Below are 14,405 nucleotides of genomic sequence, written 5' to 3' on the forward strand. Positions count from 1 at the left end.
GAGGTTACTTTTATTCCCTTTGTATCTTCACCGTTCTCAGAACTTTATGGAAATCCTCTGTTGTACTAACCTATACTGTTATCAGCACGTGTTTAAGTGGTAGCAGATTATGTGATTTATTTAAATATTTAAATAATTTCAGAGCTATTAATTTCGTATGACTTTCCTTCCATTTTTAGTTGTATTCATGCATCAGTATTCCATTTGTTCATTTCTCTACTTAACCGGACTAATTAGGTTATGTAGTATAGTTTCTGCAGGAGAGAATCTGATATGTCACCTATTTTCCTCAACGTCGGTGTAATGTCAATTCTGTCTTTTATTTATCGTTTTACTTCATTTTTCATAACTGTTCCTAATGCTCCAATTATTAATAGTATTAAACCAGTCTTCATGCAGTATATTCACTTTTCTTCTTTACTTATTCTTCGCCGTATAATATGCTGATACGGTAAAAATTATTCGACACGTTTTATTTTTCTTGCCTATTATAATTCGAACATAACTGCTTGAACGTATTCTCCAGTTAGTATGCGTGTGTTTAATAGAATTTTGCCTTTCATTTTCCAATAACCGCTCTGTTTTTTTTTTAATCATAAGTTCTGAATCTTCAAAGTGCATCCTTTTGCACAGTTCCCTGTGGATCAGCTTCTCTACAATTTTGTAAATTGATATATTAATTCATGTACTTTATTTTTTGTCTTTTAGTTCACAAATTCTGTATGTTCTCTTTTGTTGTCGCTGTTCTGTAGTTTTTGTTCGCGTTATTTTAATCGTTTTATGTTTTTCTTAAAAGATTTTGCGTAGCCATGCTAGTTTCTTTTTAGCACTTGTTCATTTATTCGTCTCATAAGTCGTGCATTTACGCACTTTTCTACCAATTTTGGTTTTATCGCCATTTAATTTAATTTTCCTTTACCTGCTTTTCGTTGTAATCATTTTCTTTGTGGTTTTAACAGAGTAATTGCCCTTTTGGGTATTTTTGTTCTATATTTCGTTCTGTTAGTGTATCCTCCATTTTCACATTCTGTCCTTGTGCTACTAGACCAGCCTGCCTGAAGACATAAAAGGCACTTAATATTGATGTTATTTTTATTTTTCCTTTTCTTTGCAAAATCTAGCCATGTTTTTTAAGTCAAAAACAAAATTAACATATTTTCTTTTGAAACAACCAAACCAAAAAATATGGACAAATATTTGAAAATATGAATAACTAGAAACATGAAACCAATGTCTTTAACAATTATAGAATCCGGTATTGAATAACTCCAAACATGCCGTAAAACAAAACTTTGAAAACAAAGAACATTAAGCATAACATCTTATAAGCAAAACAAGATTGACCATCAAATAACCAAAATGGGTTGAAATGCCGTACATAAATCGACGATACCAACTCATTAACTCTTTGTGAACAGTCGGTCAATTTTATCCTAAGTCTACAGAGTTTTTTATTTTTCATAACAATCGAGACCTGTGGAAATTCCACAAGAGACTGATTCATATTTAATATATTGATGTTGGCATTCTATAGCTGTTCAACGTAAATGGAGACGCTCTGATATTATTGTAGCACTTTGGATAAATATTTTTGCAGTTTTAACAAATCTAATAGAGACGCCCGACGTAGCCAGGTCGTAAATTACGCTTAAATATATTTTGATTCTTTCAGATTTCGTATATATTATTATAGAGTTAATCTTCTATCGATTTTTATATATTATAAAGTTGCGATTTACAAAATAAAAAATATATCGATAGGATTGTGTTCCCCATCTTTAATCGAAACCGAATCCCAAACTTATAAACGTGCATAACACATATAACTTTAGTTTTTTCAGCTAAACTCGAAACTGAAATCAGAACTTATACAGAATTCTTGATAAAAGTATTTATATAAAAAAAATAGATAACAAAGGTGCCATCAGCTAAAATCGAAACCAAGAATTCTTGATAAAATTATTTTTTTTAAATAGATTACTGGAGTGACATTAGCTATAACCGAAACCAGAACTTATAAAGAATTCTTGGTAAAATTATTTATTACAAGAAATTGAATTACATAACAAACGATCCAGATATAAGCATGCCACAGAAAATAATCGACACACTATCGCATTAATATATAGATGATGGTGATTATTATCATTAATAATAATAATAATAATAATAATACTGCCAAGCACTAGATAAAGCAGGGGAGGTTAGGGCAGTAGCCATAGATATATCTAAGATCGATCCGCCTGTTTTACAAGTATTTTAATGGTAGGTGCTCCGATGAATTAAACGCCCTTTACCCACTCGACATAAATTTATTTGATAAATTGGAAGGCGGTAAAATCCCATCGCTACAAAGTAGAAAACTCCAGATGCAAAAAAAAAAAAACTTATACTCGAATGGCCTTTTTCTTTAAAGCTGCTAGACTTTGGAATTCCCTTCTGGGTTCCCGGATTACTGATATGCAGAAATTAAAGTGTAATGAGAACAGACATCTTGCTGCTCAACTCCTTACATAGTATCCATTGCAAAGTTTGCCTCAGATAGTAATCCTTACATCCAAGTGGCAATGTGTCTTGTTTGGAATGAAAATGCAATAAAAATGATTCAAAATTATGGCTTCTTTTTGTTCTTTCTTTTACTTCGGTTTTCTTTTTCTTTTTAAATTTTTTTTTCTATTATTAACATAAAATGTCCTAATTAAAGCTATTCGCCAGTTTTTACTGTTTCGTTCTTTCTCCTATTTTCTTCAGATGTTTTCTTTTTCTTTCATGTAGCACATATCATATTCATAGTTTCTATGAAGATATATCCATTTTTTAATTTCACTGTTTTTCGTTCATTTCTTCAGTTTTTTTTCCCCATTGTAAAGAAACATATTTTCATTTGGGTTTGTTTCGTCGCTTTTTTCTTTGGATTGAATGGGGTTACACAAATATTCCACTCTTTAATACTTTTATTGTAATTGAAGTCATCCATTTCTCAATCAAATCGATTGATTATCGATTCTAATTTGGGGCCGCACTCCCGCGGTGTACTTGAAATGCCTCCCTGCAGTCACTTAGTCACTTTTATGTTGTAGTCTACATTGCACTGCATAGAATCTTCATAAAATTATATTAAAATAATGCCATGATTTAAAGTTTAAAATGCATAATTCATGAATGCTCTAAACAGAAATATTCATTTCAAACGGAATAATTAAAGCACTTATTGTTGATTTCATCGTAATACGTAACTACTTGAAATAAAACTAACCATACTAAAGCAGAGTATCATGGCTTAATTGTGTACCACAAATAAACATACATTTCGAAAGCGCCCTGTCTTATAAAAGAATTTACAGTTGATTTTATAGGCTGGATATTTCTGTGCATACGGTGATAAAATCTCTCAAATGCATTTTTCTGATGTTATATAGGCTTTATATAAAGTGTTAATCTTGGTCAAAATCAGACTTTCTTTCTTTAGTAGCATTGTTCGCTTGAAGCATTTCGATACAAAACCTACGTAAGAACACTCCTAGGCACACCCAGTACATTCGTGTTTTAAAACACTGACTCAGCAGTGTTGGAATCTATAAGGAACGAACTATCATGCACACACACAGACACACAAAGTTCTTTGTATATAATAGTGGAGATAGAGATATTTATTTTTGTCCTTTTCCCCCTTTTTTCTCATGTCACGTCTAAATTATTGTTTATATCCGCCCTTTCCTTCGTTTCTAATTTTGTTCTTCCCTGTCATCATCCTCGTCTATTTTGTTCTATTGCAATCATTCTTCGTGTTGCGTCTTGTTTTATTGTTTTATCTGACGTCTGTCCTTGCTTGTAAGTTGGATGACAATTGTTTCCCCATCCTAGATACCCCCCTCATCATCGTTCACATCTATAGATGTGCCTTGAAGGATGCATTCTGCACAGCCAGAAATTGTAGAGACGTGATGATTCCATTCAGGTTTCAACCGATTAACAATGCTTAATAAGCTATTGCTTGCTTTTTATGGTTTCTTTGTCAACTATTTATGATAGATTCGTTACTACCAATTACTTTTTATCCAAAGACACATTCATAAATCTAAACGTAGGTAAAGGTATCTATACTGATATAAAGCTAGATGATCATGACACTGGTTAACGACACAGAATCAAAATCTGGGTATGTCTAACTCGAATCCACTTCGTTCCACCGAAACTCTTTAAATCAGACCTTGGGTCTAACCTATCGAAGAAGAAATGAATAATACTAATATTTGATATGTCTCGCCTTGTTTCCGGTAACTGCTTTTAGGCTATTGGGCATTCTTAATATATTATATCAATTCACTAAATGTAGAATTTTAGGAGTTCGACTTCCATCAGGAATGTTGAGTTAATTGCATTAATAGCGAATCAAAGTTACGAATCCATATACTCTAAATACCTATTAGATAAATGCTGGACTACTTCAAAAAAGCCAAACTCGCGAAATGTACCTTTTAAAAAGGTTAATCTCGGAACAATGAACTAGAATACAAACTGAAATGATAAAATTGTCGCATTAAAAAAGACGATATTCTTCCATATCCATTAGACGAAAACCAGATTTCTCTTGTTGCTATAGACCATCTATTCGTTGCCCAGTGGCGTACAAATCCCAAGAGCGACAGGAGCCTTATATCGTATCTGAAAGTAACAAAATCTTCAATGACGAAGATCGGAGATGTGCCTCTATACAACACATGCTCTCTACAGATCCAAGTTATGAAAACCGGACCAATTGCATATACCCCCAAAATGCAAATCCGGACGGTTCCAACGCTTTATGGCACAAATAAAAGCATCGGACAACCCTCGGTTATGGCCCTTGATGTGGTTTCAACTGAGGGCCACATCATGCCATCTCACATCTTTGAAGTCGGCTTGAAAATCAACACAAAAGTGTATCTGGGTGAGTTGAAGAGTGTAGGGATCGCCTGCTGCAATGAGGTGACCGCTGGCAAATCCTTGGTGTGGCAGCAAGATTGGCGCGCGCCGGCCCACATTCCCAAAGTTCAAAGAGACCCAGGTTTGGCTTTAGGAGTGTAAGGACTTTGTAATCCTCTCTCACTGGTCCCCTCTTCCTCCAACCTGAACCTGTTGCACACGCCGAGAACATCACCAACATAATCTCCTACAACACCAAAGCTAGTCTGATCGCCTTCATTGCTTGAGTGTTCGCCAAGCTGCCGCTTGTGGAAAAGGCATGTTCTCAGTTCCGGTGCTATATCTAGTCGGTGATTGAGGCTGAAAGCGTCAACATTGAATAAATATCAGCTCTACTACATAATAAAGTAACCTGAATTTATATCTTAATACTTAAAGTTGTAGTAGTGTTTTCATTAAGGCAAAAATTAATCGTTCTACCCTTTATAAGATATAAAAGCCATGTTTTCAGATATCATAATAATTATATAAGTCATTCTTGCAATGCTGTGAGAAAAGAACTCGTAATTCCGGTCCATACCGCAGAAAAGTAAACGAAACGCTATATAAAAACGGGAACATTAAAAGAAACAAGGCAGAAACTAAGAACAGTGTTTACCAAGTAGTGCTAGACTGAAGGAGTGAATTAAAGATTGTAGCTTAAATATGATTTTATTATTTTTGTTGAAATAATTTCTTTCATCGTATTAATACGTATCAATTTATCTTATTACTCTCAAGATGTTTATAAACTTATACTTACTGCGTGTTATTGCTTTCTTCTGTCGAACAAAAATAGTTTTACGCTTTCCAGAAAAATACGAGCTTGATCAACACACATTTATCTTGAATATAAAATTTTGATTGCAGAAATTACCTTTTAGCCCAAATTACCGTAGGTTTGCAATAACATATGCCACATACGAATTTGTTATCTAAACTATTACCTACCATCTTATATAAGCTTTGAACGCCGTTACATACACATTTATTCGGTATATTAAAATCCTACATCACTTTCTACGAGCGCCATCATAACGATCGCCGAGTTATTTAGACGAATTAGTTTGTATTTTCTCCTCTAAATCGAAAGACTAGGTAATTATATAACTAGTATAACTATTGCCCTGACACCCTTAAGTGGAACGCAGACTACTACATATACAACTACCTTCACACTTCCCTATTCGAAAATAATGATACTTCCCACTATGATTTTCGGTTATTCTCATTGGCTGAGAACATATAATTCTATTCTGGAATACTCACATTCTTACAAAATACGGACAGGTCAAACCTTAAAAAACATGGTCGCTCAGTCTACACGATGGAACTAATCTCTTACTAAACGAAACTAGCATTCTCCCACCGTCCTTCATTAAGGGTTGTCAAGAAGATCTAATCGTTTTTATTTCCCTTTTCCTTTTTAATTGAAGCGCTCTCAATTATTAAATGAAATAAATGAACTAATCTCTTACTACGTTAGACAATCTTTCTTTTCTTTGATGTTTGCTTTAAGAGTCATAAATTATGAGACCATCCGCCAACTTCCTTAAACATCATTTCGGCTGTTTCTTAGTTATTTGTGGACGCATTCATTCAATCCGTCCAATGACTAAAGGTTTTTATTTTAAAATTTATTTTTCATTAGGCCAATTATTTTTGTTTTGTACCCGTGTGCGCCTGCGTGTATTCTTCTTTATGTGCGTGTGTGTGTGTGTGTATGTGTGTTGACAGTGGGGTTTATGCTCGTGTGTGTGTGTGTTTCATTGTGTGTGTGTTTTCGTGTGCGCGCTAATGTGTGTGTTTTTCTCACACAAGTGTTTCAATACCCTTGTCTTTGTGTGCGTTTTAATACGACAGTGTTTTTAATGCCCCTGTGTGTATGTTTTGATTAAGATAGTGTGTTTTAATACTGTGTGTGTCTCTGTGTGTTTGCGTTTGTGTTTGCGTGTTCGCGACTATGCGTGTGTGTATTTTTGTGTGTTTGCATGTGCACGCGCGACTTTGTTTGTGTATGTATGCACGAGTGTGTGTGTGCACGCGCGTCTGTGTGCGTATGTGTGTAATTATTTTTTCTTCAAGTCTATACAACTCGACAGTTTATTTTGGAGGTTTTTTAAAATGGAACTCGATTTCGTATAATTTAAATACTTATTTATTGCCAAAAATCAATAATAATAATAATAAAACGACACAGGGTCCGTGTGAGGGGAAAATACAGTTCTTCCACAGGGGGTACGCTAGATTGGGGGAAAAAAGCTTTCTTTTCACAGGTGAGGTATATTGTTTTTGTTTTTTGTTTACATTAGGTTCACCTCCACAATTTTCTGTAGAATGACGACTTATGTAGGTTTTCGACTATGTTGATCGAAAATACTTGTCCGCAAAATAAGAATGGGACTTTCTCAGATCACTGGCTGACAGTTTTGTACGCACTGAATAAACACTTCTATCTATCTACTACCGACACTGCAACATTCTATCTTTTTTTCTGTATTTGCGGGAGGGGATGCCGACAATGATTATAACGGTAAAATTTCGGATAATTATTTCACCCATCCTACTAAAAGAAAAGCCGGTTATCTACTCTGATAGCCGCCGATATATGGGGATGTTGGGGGGGTCTATTCTGAAAACCTTCTTACCATGGGGAGTTTGAAATATCTATTTCAAAAGCCGTCCTTAACAATGGGAAATTGCAGATGTCTATTCCAACGCTGTTCCTAACATGACAATACTTAAAGAAGTGAAGTGAAAAAGTCAATTTTTTACGTTAATATGAGACTGGAATTTGACTTAATACTGTTCGTTTAAGAGGTGAAAAGAAGAGAAACACTTGAACAGCAAACGAAATCAGCTTGGAATGCTACCAATGATTTTGATCACACTCTAAACAGTTAATCTAAGACTTCTATTTTACTTTCTATTATTCTAATGGACGATTATTAGTAATTTTATTAATTGCTACTGGTTTACGCATTTCCTTTCCTTAGATTAAAGCAGTACCTATAGTGAAAGCCAGATTATTACATTTTGGCCATGGTCGCCAGTGTCCGTAATTGTTCAGAGACGGCAGTGATCACCACCAAAACTGTAGTTGACTTTTTTGCAAAGGGGGCAGGCTTCCACCGGGCAACGCCGGTTACCGGGTCCTGCTTGTTGTATATATTTCTCATGCCGTGGAATTTGCTAGTTAAGAGAAATTGTGTTTGTGTTCTTTACTCAACTCTACGTGAGATAATTTTGCTAGGATGATATGAAGGTGTACTTAGTCAGTGTGGGTGATTCTTGTTGCTGTAAAACATTCATTAATTCCGTATGAATGCGATAAGTATGTTATTGGCGTTCGTTTCCTCGATATATTTCTAGTTAAAATTCATTCTAGAAAGACATGGAATATTTAGTGAATTTACATGTAATGGTTGCCAACATCCCTAAGTTAAAATATTTCTGTGGAAGAAAACTAGATCCGAATTTGGCATAGCGAGGTTGTCAGTCCGTGTCGTTAACCACTTAGCCACTGTAACCTTCCTTGTTGTATAGCTCCTCTCTTTGTCGTCGCATCAAACATGTATTGTAAATATATAAAAAAATTAGTTTTAACGAGTCTAATCGATTTATCATAAAACTTACATGACCCACTGAACACTCCTCATAAAAATCACATGCAAAAGCATATTGATTTCTCTTTGTTAATCAGGAAATGCGGTGTGTGTTATCAGTTAATAACAACTGTTATTGATTTAGAAGCAGACCGAAAAAGATCAAAGCATGAAGAATTAAACTTAACATATTCATTAAACAAATTTACAGTTTGGATGATAACTTAGAAATGATTGTCTCGTGTTCTTTGAGGAATTGCTGTGTATAATATGTCATGGCTGTTCTCGCCTCATAAGGGCAAATAACTCTCCATGTCTGAATACAGGGGAGATAACGCTTCTTTTTATATAATACTAGCGGGGGTACCCGGCGTTGCGCGGGGGTTTCGAGGTATGTGTGCTCTTAAATAAAAAAGAAACACGGAGGGGGGGAGTAAAATGTTTTTGTCAGTTGATAGGATCCAGCCCGAAACCCTGAGGCGAAGTTTGAAAATGAAATGTGAAAAAAACATGAATCGTTCGGACAGCCAGAATGAGTTACTGAAAGATGTTTGAATTTATTTAAGTAAGAACAAAATTGAAAGGTGCCCGCACGGAAGTCGTAGAGTTAAGATTTTGTGCGAGCGTTACGACCACGACGACGTAAGCAATAGCTATTCAGCACTTAACATTTTCTGCGTGAACGTTTTTAATGAGGTCAATGACCAGGTTTGTTTGTAATAAGCGAAGTAAAAAAAAGAAAACATAAAAAAAACGTTAAAACTTAAGCGGAGGGGGGGGGTAATCAAAACATCGGAAAAAAAACTAACGTAAGGCAAACGAACGATGTTAAATGTAAAAATCTGAAAAACAAAAACAAAAAAAAAAACAGAAAAACGAACGTTAAAAAAAACATGTGAAAAATGGCTTAAATAAGCCTGTTTCGATATTAAAATTTTAAAAATCGGTGGGTACCCGGGCGTTTTTGGGTATGCGGCCGGGGGTGGATAAGCGAAGTAAAAAAAAAAAAAAAAAAAAAAAAAACGAACGTTACGTGAAAAATGGCTTAAATAACAACGGTTCAATATTTAAATTTAAAAAATCGAAAAAAAAAAGACATCTCGCACCACGATTCGAACCCAAAACGTTTAGATAATGACCCAACGCGCTAACCAACTGAGCTAACACGACGTAAATGAAATTTAGTCAGTTCTTCAAGTATGTAAAGTAAATCTGATCATGACGTCATCTGACGCATGTGTAGAATCGGTCGTCGTCATGAAAGGACCGTTCTTGTTGACCCCCCCCTGACGAAAATTGTCGATTTCGAGGTGTAAAAATTAACGTTTTTGGCCAATTTTTCGATATTTTTCGGGCGAAGGATGGAGCTTAAATGTGATACCTAGTTTGTGAATTTTTGTTGTCTGTCGAAAGTTTTTAGTAGACAAACAAGCATACACACATACATACATGCACACATTACATTTTCGCTTTTATATATATATAGATTTAGACTAAATAGCCTAGCAGTTCAATACTCCGAAAGAAGTGTTTCGTTGTATTTAATCAAATTATTTTGAATTCAAAATACGATTTTCTTTCTTTTTTTAATTTCCTTCATCTGCTTTTACGAACTTAATAACTTGTATGCATACGAATATTTATCATGGGGTGAATGTGTAATGTACTCGTTACATATCAACTTTTGAGATCCACACATTATATGAAAACAGTCGTACGAGAAACAAAGACCGAATCGCACTCACTTTTTCCAAGCTAAAGCACCAATCATTTATTTGCATATACTTCTAGAATAGCACCATGTCTCTTGTTAAAGTCTTTTCGCAATCGAATGTGTTTAATAAAACTCTGACGTATCGAAGACGTGATACTCTTTGTTCGATCATGTTTAGGACACGTCTTTCCCTATTGATACCACGTCTATTTCTCTCCTTTGCCACATTTCTTTTTTTTATAAACGTGTATTTCCTTTTTTCTCGCTTGACGTTACCTCGTATACAGTTCGATAATTTGCATACATTAGCGATTACTGCTGCTGCCATACGCGTGTCCGACCTCTATTACTAATGGGGTTACCTATATAATTACGAAGACCCCATTCGCCCATGCATGGAGTATTGTTGTCGTATCTAGGTTGGTGCATCTACCGATAAACACTCGCTCTTGGACAGAATTTAAAAATATTTTCAATCTAATATGTCCCACATTATCACCAAACTCACACCACTGTTCCATCATCGTAGTGTTTCAATCTTTGTGTTTGTTTTCCAAGTACGTAAGGCAGAGCACCTTCCCACCTTCGAGGTACATGTCTCTAAATATCACACCCAAAAGTTGCACTGATTGTACTGACTTGCAGAACTTTAAATGTAATGCGAGCAGATATCTCGCTTCTCAACTCCCCATATAGACATGACCCTAAGTAATAGCTCGTTACATTCAAGTTGCAATATGCCTTGATTAAAAAATTAAGAGTAAAAAAAAACGAAAATTTAAAATATGAACGGAATCGATAATTAAATAAACTGAATGGTATTGTAACCCTAAATGGGTCAATAAATACAGTTAACTAAAGATATTATTGTCATTGAAAAAGCAACTGAAAGCAGAGTTCTCTTGATTAATGTCCTTGTGTCCAATTGTATTTCATCCTTCAAAAAATATATTATTCTTATTTCCCACTTTGTTTCTAATTCGGTTTTGGCAGGTCAGAATATTTTTAGATACTTAACATAAAAATAGATGAAGATCAATAATTTCACCCGGGAAATATCTGATATCGATTTTTGAAAAACAAACTGAAGGATCAATGATGTAAGGCAATACGCATGATTGATTTTTGAATGCGATAAAGTGCACGCTTTCAAAGTTAATAAACGGCATCAGAACGCAGGAAGACTAACCAAGACAATGCTGCTAACAACTGACCTTTAACCTCAACTTATTGACCAATAATAACGAAAATAACAATGGTCACCGTTTTCTTTCTACAATGATAACAGGTGTCAAGGGTCAATCCAGAAAACCAAGATGTTGCCGAACCAACTGACGTACAAAATCCTCCTCGTGTAAAGGTCAAACCAAAGGTAGGATTACCATTTCATATTTGAACTGGTGGAAGCTTTATTTATCTCGTAAGACTGGCTTTTTCAGCGATGATGTACAAAATATAATACGCTTTTTAAGGACATCTTTAAAAAAACTAGTGGATTCACCAACTGAAAATGGCTTTTTAATGATTTACTGCGTTTTTAATGGTATACTTTCCCGATGGAACTGGTTTTTGTAAATATTTTTGCTTGATGGAACAACACTTTTTAGAGTTTACTTAATGAAGGAGCTTATCCAATTGGACTGCTGATCAGGTTTACTTAATGCTAGAGGAGTCGGGGGGCGGCTTTGCCCGGTCGTAAAATACGCTTAAATATGTTATTGTAATTTGTCCAGATTTCGTATATATCATAGTCACGATTTCAAAAGTTAAAAAAAAGAAAGTATTTCGATGTCATGAGTAGGGCTATGGCAAGAGCATATTCGTTTTATTATTTTAACTCTTGGGTGTGTATAGTTTGATATTTTATATGCTTTTATACAGAGCTATACGATTATCGGGTGATTAACTGTGTCAAATATATACTCGAGAGTCAAACCATTGAAAATAATATTTTCATAGTCCTAGTCATCAGCTAGAATCGAACAGAAGGCAAAACTATAGCATGTTTCTCTATTAGAGTAGATAAAGTTAGGACTTTATTTAAGTAATATACTTAATATATACTATTACTGCAAGCTTGCCTCTATTGAAAATGCTTGCTTCCTGGCTAGCCAATCAACCCATCCAATATAGTTAGTCTTATTTTCTATTATATTCGAAATATAATACAGTGACATTAGCAAAGAAAAAGTCACCTATGAAAACGAACCTCCTAAATTAAAACCTTGAATAATTATCTAAACTCGAATGTAAATTAATATTAAGCCGACTTCATAAATTGATAAGTTAATTATTGGATTTTAATTATAAAGGTGGGGCTTTATTATTCAAACTCGAGATAGATAACGACAAACTTCCACCCATTAATATGGGCGGGGAGATTATCATCAAAAGTGTCCTGAATTGATAATTTAGCACCGGACTAACTACTTAGATATAAATAAGTCACTTTTACCCATTCCCCTCCTCCTCTTGTTTTTTTATTTTTTTTATTTTAATGGAGAGTAGATAATACAGTAGATGTGTTATCGGCAGCTCCAATAACTCTCGCTTCTCCTTGTTTGTCCCACAGTTCTCATTCATTGAGTGATTTCTGACAAAGGGTGAAGAAAAAGCTGCTTAAAGGTCGGTAGTACTTGGTGAACAGTAGTCTGAGATGTCGGAAATTTTTCTGTCTCTATTTTTGTCCTTGTGGCCATGTAACTAGTAAGGGTGCTGGAGGTAAACGTTTTGTCTGGGCTGATGTTATCCGCCTGATAATCAGGGACCCGAACCTTGGATTAACCACTAAGGAGGCTATCCTATCAGGAGGCGCAAAGTACTGGGACTGCTGTATTGCCATTTGGTGAGTGGATATGGACCATGCAGTAGTCTCTGGTGGGGCCTCTCGATGCCATACTAGTGGGTAATTGTTACGGCTTTACCTTTTCGTCTGCTACAAAAAAAAATTCCTGTCTTTTTCACTCTTACTTTCCCTCTCTGTACTGCTCTAACCAAATATGCCGACATGTTCCACAAATCCCAAAACCTCAACATGAAATATCTCCAGAAAAAAACTCGAATAAACCTAGAACACCATCTTCCAACGAAGACCCCCTACTACCAGGTCTCTTTCTCCAGCATCAGAGGTCTACGTTCCAACATTCTAGAGGTTGAAACCCAATTACAGGAGACGAAACTGAACATATTATTTCTAAGCGAAACTGGAATAGGGCCGACCACTTCCTTAGATGAGTTCATAATTAATGGATACTCTAATTTAACAGCTAAATCTGACCCCCAAGATCGCCATGGGCATGTAATATGTGCCTACATTAAAGATGGCTTCCCGTGTGGCAGGGATATCTCTAGAGAAGATCTTAATTTACTCTATATGTGCTTCCGGGTTGCACTTGCTAACACCACTGCATTTATATTTACCCTCTATCGGCCCCACAACAGCGGAGTTACTATCTGTAAGAGCATATCTGAGAAAATAGACCACATCCTGTCTGCACATCCCTTGGCTAACGTCCACATCTGGCTGACCCATTCAAATAAGACAGACGATGAGGGGAGGTTTTGTCATGATTTTGTCATTGCTTATGACCTCACTCAGATTGTTCGCGAACCCACCCCCGGTCAATATCCTAGACCTTTTTCTCTCAACTTCCCCTGAGCTATGTTCATGTTCCGTTCATTCTCTTCTAGGATCCTTCAACCAGTCCGTCATATCAGTTAAGATAAAAACGAAATGTAATAAGTCTCCAGACGTACTTCTCCACCGTATTGTATACTGATACTCTATGGCTGACTGAGATAGCTTCAGTACATTCATATCTGATTTACCTCTGCACTCCATGTTTAAAAAGGAAGTGTCCTCTATAGTATCAGATCTGACCGCATGGTTAATTGTAGGCATAGACCAATTCATACCATCTAAAAAATTCCAACAAAAACCTAACGGCAAGCCATGGTTCTCCCCAGAATGTGCTGCTGCTATCGCGCAAAGAAATCACTTTTTCCATAGCTACTAACGTAATAGATGCACTGAGACTAAAGCTGCTTTCAGGACTGCCAGCAACCACTGTAAAAGAGTAATAAAAAATAAGAGATCTATATGCCCAGTCTGTTAAATCCAAGGTAGTTGATCAGCGGCTTGG

At 35.5% G+C, this 14,405-nt stretch overlaps 1 protein-coding gene across 2 annotated transcripts in view; it reads left to right on the forward strand.

The window, feature by feature from the left end:
• Nucleotides 1-11,728, forward strand: part of LOC145296740 (uncharacterized) — a 188,072-nt gene extending 176,344 nt beyond the window's left edge. For both annotated transcript variants that reach the window (XM_080142760.1, XM_080142759.1), the window contains exon 3: nucleotides 11,552-11,728. In XM_080142760.1, coding sequence (XP_079998886.1) covers nucleotides 11,552-11,659 — 108 coding nt within the window. In that variant the 3' untranslated portion in view covers nucleotides 11,660-11,728. The remainder of the gene's footprint in view (nucleotides 1-11,551) is intronic.
• The last annotated feature ends 2,677 nt before the right edge of the window (nucleotides 11,729-14,405 follow it).

This window comes from Euprymna scolopes, chromosome 17 (assembly GCF_053919585.1).
Source record: "Euprymna scolopes isolate OS-2025 chromosome 17, ASM5391958v1, whole genome shotgun sequence".
NCBI classification, from domain to species: Eukaryota; Metazoa; Mollusca; class Cephalopoda; order Sepiida; family Sepiolidae; genus Euprymna; species Euprymna scolopes.